General features: G+C 53.2%; 1 protein-coding gene across 1 annotated transcript; it reads right to left on the bottom strand.

Annotated features, from left to right (window-relative positions):
* Positions 1 to 882: 882 nt before the first annotated feature.
* On the bottom strand, positions 883 to 6,240 carry TPST2 (tyrosylprotein sulfotransferase 2). The gene is made up of 4 exons (XM_010172804.2): positions 5,333 to 6,240; positions 3,566 to 3,764; positions 2,242 to 2,292; positions 883 to 932 (listed from the first exon to the last, which is right to left on the bottom strand). The coding sequence occupies exons 1-4, from the start codon at positions 6,166 to 6,168 to the stop codon at positions 894 to 896; spliced, it is 1,125 nt and encodes a 374-aa protein (XP_010171106.1). The 5' UTR covers positions 6,169 to 6,240; the 3' UTR covers positions 883 to 893.
* Between the last annotated feature and the right edge of the window lie 778 nt (positions 6,241 to 7,018).

The raw sequence follows: 7,018 nt of genomic DNA, 5'->3' as shown, positions 1-7,018 counted from the left end.
TCACCATCCTCACCATCCCCACCATCCTCACTCCATGCTTCTGCTCTTTTTTTTTTGTTGTTTTTTTTTAAGCACCATATACTGCTTTTACACAGAAACTAGTTTTAAAACGGTCACTTTTAGTAAGAATAATATAAAATATAATTATTTTTTTCCTTACTAAAAATGACAATTTATGTCTCAGTGCAGAGCCCAGCTGAAAATATCAACGTATCAATATATCCAACGTATCAACAGTTGTATCTGGAGCAGAAACCAGGGCAGCAGCTTTGTTTTCCCCAAGGGGCAGCAGATGTGACTGCTTTATCGTCCCATCCGCGGCTCCACGGCACGTCCTGGGGGACAGCTGGGGAGCAGCTCAGCTCATCGGCACATTCCCACATCCCATCTCAACATTCCCCGCGGGGACAGGCAGGAATAACTCTCCCAAGTGGCTGATTTTGATTTTGCTGAAGTCAGCCTGTTTTCCAGAGCTCAGGAAAAAAAGAATTTCTGACAAATCGCCTCACACAACAGGATTGTTCTGAAAACCCGAAGCAACTGTGAAGAGGATCATTCGAGTAACGAGGGTGCCTGGAGCAGCCCGGCTAATCCACAGGCACAAGGAAACTACATGAGCAAAATGCCAGCCCTGGAGCAAGGCAGGCAGATTGTGAGTCCCAAAATGCACGACAAGGTCTTACCTGGAAATCATTAATTGTCTTGGCACACAACAGGATTGTTCTGAAAACCCGAAGCAACTGTGAAGAGGATCATTCGAGTAACGAGGGTGCCTGGAGCAGCCCGGCTAATCCACAGGCACAAGGAAACTACATGAGCAAAATGCCAGCCCTGGAGCAAGGCAGGCAGATTGTGAGTCCCAAAATGCACGACAAGGTCTTACCTGGAAATCATTAATTGTCTTGGTGAGAAGATGACGTGTTCTGAGTCACCTAGAATAACCCAGAAACAGAAGGGTCAGCTTTAAAGCACCATCTGCAACTCAAAACATTCCCGCTGTGTTCCCAGCAGCAAGAAAAGGAACGTTTAGGACACAGAAAGCAGCACAAGGGCAGAGAACCAGCCGCCGGGAGATGCTGCCGTGAAGCTGCAGCCTCCTGCTGCCCCCCAACACGAACCAGCCTGGGCAGCCACGGGAACCCGGGGGCAGCCACCACACACTCGCTGCACCAGCAGCTCTGCTTCTCTGCAGCTTCTCGCCCGACCCTGGCGATGCAGCTCAATCCCCCCCTTTCTTTAGGAGCCTTCACACTGAGCAGGTACAACCTTCACAATGAGCAGGTACAACCTTCACACTGAGCAGGTACAACCTGGCACCTTTGATTGAAACACCAACACCAACCTACTGCATCTCCCTGCTCTGCAGGGAGAGCTTCCTGGAGAGTCAAGAAATCTCTGGCTCTAAAGTTTGTAGGTGCAATGGCTGTGGGACTGCTCTGCATTACGAGACATGGTTATTAATTGTTTTCAAGCACTGCTCTTTACAACCTTCACACTGAGCAGGTACAACCTGGCACCTTTGATTGAAACACCAACACCAACCTACTGCATCTCCCTGCTCTGCAGGGAGAGCTTCCTGGAGAGTCAAGAAATCTCTGGCTCTAAAGTTTGTAGGTGCAATGGCTGTGGGACTGCTCTGCATTACGAGACATGGTTATTAATTGTTTTCAAGCACTGCTCTTTAGGGAGGGAGCCCCACAGTGTATTTTTGACACCTGAACACAATCACTCAAGAACTAGAAGAACTATCTGTAACCTGTAAATCAAACCAACCACCCCTCCCTAAGGCAGGCAAGGCCCATGGCATTGAAAAATGTAAGACTTCTGGAACAGAGAGCCAGGTAGAAAGTGTCTTAGGATCAGAGAATGGAGCAGGTTAGAAGGGACCTTAAAGGTCTTAAAGTAAGAGAACAAAGAGCACAAGTTTCTGATGAGGGAACACAAAACTCCACAGCACGAAACCACCCGCACAAGCAGAGCAGGGAGGAGGTGGCAGAGATGAACAAGCAGGATCTGGGGAGCACAGATTACACAGGACATGGACATGGACAGCGTGGAGGGTGGGAGCAGGGCGCAGCAGGAAGGACAGGCACATTGTCCCCACAGATCCAGGCCAGGGAGCAGGGACATTGCCCTCAGCTGGCTGCCCAGCCTGCAAACGCCCGTAAGAGGGAGCAAGGGACCAGGCACCCAGGATGGACCAAACAGGGCCAAGCCCTCAGAGGGACATTGGACTCTTACCTGCAGATGACCTTTCAAATTGGCTGGCGTTTTATAATCCCCCTTTAAAACCTACAGAAAAGAGAACATTGGAGTCACCCTTCTGGGCTAGTGACACTCTGAACATCGGCAAGTCCAGCTCATTAACCATGTCCTGTGTCCCAGTACACCCAGACCAGCTGCAATACCCCGCTGGGTGTTTGTTCCACATCATGGTGCTATACTGGGGCAAAAGCAGGAGGTTTCCTCCTTCTTGCCTGTAAGCAAAGGCAGGGAGCAGCATCCTGCTGGGGCAGGGAATCGACACAAGCAATTCTCTGGTTCTCCTGGAAGGGAGAGTATTTTGGTCTTTACCATTGAGCCAGTTCTCCAAATTCATCCCCAAAAGTACCAAAAGGTCCATGTCAGAGACTCAAGGAGTCCCTAACCCTGCCCAGGGCAGATGTTCACCAAATCACCTGTGTCCCAGAACAGCTCTCAGCAAGCAGAGGGAGTGAGCAGGAGCTGTGAGAGACTCGGAGCACAGACCAGCTCCAGGGAAGCTCTTCCCACGTTCCCAGTCAGTGCTGGTACCTGCCTGCCCACTACCTGCACATGGTACCACAGGGATCTGTCCCACCCGCAGTTGTTCCCCTGCTCCCACCAGTGTGACAAAGGACACCTCAGCCAAGGGCACTGTCACAGGCAGCACATGCAAAGCTGGGGGGGGCTGCAGTGTCCAGCCTCAGTCCGAGGAGGATCTGGTCCACCCCAAAGCATAAGAAACTCCCTCTGTTTGGTAACAGCTGTCTGTGGCTCTGCAGCTTCTTCCTTCTCCTTCTGCTCCAGGGACATGAGTCAATATTCTAAAAAAAAACCTGCTGGTTTTGCCCAGGCACATTACGAGCCTCCTCACACTCCCCCGGGACCAGGGGAGCGGCTGGTGAGCTACACACGGACACAGCAGAGGCTGCATGTCCTCCTGGGGCCAAACCGGCGTGTCTGCTACCTACAGCTGCACACCCAGATAACACCAGCACACACCAGTAACGCCCACGCCTGGGCTGGAGAGCGGGGCTGGTTCAGGGAGGGACAGGAGAAACAAACACCACCACAAAATCACAGGGAACTCCATCAGTCTGAGCCACGCCAGACTCAACCCACCACACACATCTGTTTTGAAACCATCTCAGTGTCACTGCGTGTCTGCCCTTCCCAGTCCCCCAAAAGGAACAGAGTGCTTGAGTGTTTATTTCCCCCCCTGCTCTTTGCTGGTTTATCAGCCTCTCCTGCCCCGAAGGGCTCTGCAGGCGCAGTGACCCGCAGCCCCAGCTCAGCTCTCCCTCCCCAGGGCAGCGACACTCACTCTGTGTGTGTTGTTGACGACTAAGGGGTCGGGGTGGCCGTAGTTGGGGGGGTTGGCGAAGGGGTCGTAGCCGAGTCTGGCGAGCATGGGCGCGATGTGGGCCATGTCCTGCAGCACGTCCCCCGGGATGTGCCCGATCCATTTGGATAACGCCTCCATGTTCACTGGCTTGATAACCTGGTCTGTTGATCTTTCTATCCTGGGGAAAAATAATAAAGAAAAAAACCAAACCAAGACGCTGCAGTTGGATTTCACACACGTGCTGGGCTCGCACAGAAGAGCTTTCCACCAACAGCTTCACTCCCACCTCAACATTTTGCTTCCAATGCCCAAGACACGCGTGCAGCACAAATGCTCAGCGCCCGCCAGGTCCAGCCCCTTCCTGCCCACAGCCCAGCTCTGGGGGAGTGGATCCTGGAAGGGATTTCCACAGCCCCAGGGATTTCATCCCCCTTTACGGGGGATCCATCCTGCATTGGGGCCAGGGTGTTACCTGATCTGTGTATTATGGGAAAATAATGAAAGATGTGTGGTCTGTAGCACAGATACACCACACAACCCCACTGAAAATCCAAAATCTTGTCTGTTTAGGCAACCTTGTCAAAATTTGCTCTGAGCAAACAGTGCTGAAAGCCCTGGAGAAATCATCCCTTCAGCTATCAAAGGTGCCTGCAACTCTCTGTCCTGTACCACAGCTGCCCTCCTGGTCTGCCTGGGGTAACGGCACTGGGGCGTGCTCCTGGCTGGCCATGCCCCCTGCCCTCCAAGCCCCCTGAGGAGCAAGCCCCTTGCAGGTACAGCCCCCCCCTTCATCCTGTGCTCAGCGGGATGCTGGCCCGGGGTGAGCAGCCGCCTGCTCAGCTCCAGCCAAAAGGGAACCACACCCCACGCAGCACAGGCAGCGCAGCAGCCAAAGGGGGACGGATGTGGATGGAGCCTGCAACCCTGAGCCTTGTGAGAGCGTCCCAGTTACTGACTGCCAGGGCACAGACAAAGCCCCACAGCCTCCAACCGAAGAGGGTCTCAGGGCAGAGGGAAGCAGAGCCCAGCCACACACCCACGGCCACCCCAGAGAAATGGAGCAGCTCGTGTCCCACAGCCGCTCCCCGCTGCCCTCACCACTCAGGCATGAGCAATTTGCAGGAAGGCTGCTCGTATGATCCCTTACACAACTGATTAAACTTTGCTACGTTAGACTTAAGCCTCTATTTAGGAAATAAAGAGCATTAAAAGAGGAGAAGATGGGAGAAGACGAGCACCTCCTGGCACACAGTCAGCCAGCAAGGAGGGGTTGCTGGGGTGTGTCTCCACAGAGCAGGTATTTCTTTTATTCTGCAATACCAGCACCAAACCTGTCAAGAATTGCTGCTCACTGCTGAAAGCCAGTCATTAGCAGCAAAACTAATCGTGGTAAGGAGGTATTTGAGGATGGGTGGAGAAAAGAGGCTTTAAAGAGCTCACATTTCAGAGCAAGCAGTTCTTTTCAAATTAGAGACCAAAACCATTTCTGCACTGTCAAGAAAGATGAATAAAACAGTCACCTGCTCCGAAAATCCTTGCCTGACAAGCTGCTCTGTTGGGTGCAACAGATTGCTTGTATTCAAGCTGTCTTCTACTCAGAAACAAAACCTATTGCAGCAAAACTTGGTGCTGCAACTTCTGCCCCTGAAAAGCACACATGGAAACCAGTGGTGCATCTCTGTCCCCAGTTTTAGCTTTGAACGACAACGCTCCTCAAAAAGCTGAGGCAGGAGCTGAGACACTCACTTGGAAAGTGACACCCCACCGGGTTTCCCTATCAGCTCCTCGTGGTGCAGCACCGTGTCGCTCCAGGAGATGTCCAGGAATTTCATGATGGCATGCATGGACTGCTCGGGGTGCAGCACCAGCTGCTCATAGTAGACAGGCAGGCAGCGGGAGCGCCCGATCTCCAAGCACTGGGAGTACATCACCTCGATGGCTTTGTTCCACTTGGTCAGGCAGTCTCGGTAGCTGTTCAGGTCGAAACCCGCGATGGTCACTTTCCGCGTGATCATGGAGTGGACTGAAGCCCGGCCGTCTCGAACCATCAGGAGGAATTTGGAATTGGGGAACAGCCTGGACAGGTAGACCGAGGACTTGAGCGTGAAGGGGTCCTTGTTACACAGATACCTGGCTGGCTCGCCGTGCTTGGCGATCACTTCCAGTATGAAAGCCTGCATAGCAGCGTCCAAAACTTGGTCTGTCACCCCTGCCTCATCCAGGCGCATCTTCTCTCGCCCCGATTTGGACCAGGCCTGCCGCATGGCCAGCACGCGGGGGATGATGCGGGTCTCCTCTCCGCAGCGCACCTCAGGGTGGGCATCCAGCATGGCCCTCATCAGCGTCGTGCCACTCCGTGGGACCCCACCAATGAATATCAGGGGCATCTCCTTGCTGTAACGGTACTCGACGTGGTTGGAGTCCACCATGACCAGCTCCTCGTTCTCGGGTCTCATCAGCCTGTGCCTCCTCTCGCTCAGGACCTGCTGGCACTCCAGGACCTGCTGGCCGAGGTGCAGAGTCACCATCAGGGCAACCACTGAGCCCACCACCACCAACACCCTCCTCATGGTGACCCGCATTCTGTTCTCCTCCGCACAGGCTGGGGACCACGCTTCAGCTTTCAGCTAGTGAGTGTTCAACCCAACGGGCATCTGCAAGAGAAACCAACACAGCACAGTCAGAGGAGCAGGATCTGCAACCCAGCCCGGCCCCAGTGGCACCTCAGCGTCCAGTCTGGCTCCTTCAGGACGCTGACACCATCCCAGGCTTCCCTCCTTCTCTTTCACTTATCAGCAACTCCCAGGCTAGGTGCCTACTGCCCAAGAGGTAATTAAAGCCTGTCTCAGAGCACACCCAGAGAGATTATTTCAGGACTGTCTGTGTACCCAGGAACACAGGTTGACAGCAAAGCTCCAGGAACATTTCAGTGAGGAGGGGCCACACAGACCCAGTCAGTCCCTAGAAAAAATAAATCTTTACAGAGAGTCTGTTCCATCCCAGATGAAGCCCAAACTCTCCCTGCAGTTCTCCTTCCTCCCAAAACTGAGCTCAGCACACCACCACCTTCTCACTTCTCCCAGCTACCTGTCTCCTTCCTTCCTACATCTGCAGTAGTTTCAATGTGCTGTCACGGGGGAAGGGGAAAAGCTGAAATAAGAGAAAAACAAAAGCATCTCATGTAAACTTTAAGGGTCTGAGTCAGGAGCAGCAGTTACCTGTTAGAACGAAACACTCTGAGAGATCAAACCATCTGAGGGCTCACAGCAACACACAGTAAATGCTCGTCCTCCAGAGACTGACCTTACGTAAAAGTCCTTGAAAACTTCACCTGGCATGAAGACTTCCAGGGTTTTCTGTGTCTCGGTAGGATATCCAGCAGGAAGCCTGCAGTCTCTGCAAGTCCCCTGCTCGGCTGCCTACCCCGGGAGG

The sequence above is a fragment of the Antrostomus carolinensis genome, unplaced genomic scaffold (genome assembly GCF_000700745.2).
Source record: "Antrostomus carolinensis isolate BGI_N321 unplaced genomic scaffold, ASM70074v2 scaffold30287, whole genome shotgun sequence".
Taxonomy (NCBI): domain Eukaryota; kingdom Metazoa; phylum Chordata; class Aves; order Caprimulgiformes; family Caprimulgidae; genus Antrostomus; species Antrostomus carolinensis.
Note: the sequence above shows the minus strand (reverse complement) of the source record. Positions and strands in the feature narration are given on the sequence as shown.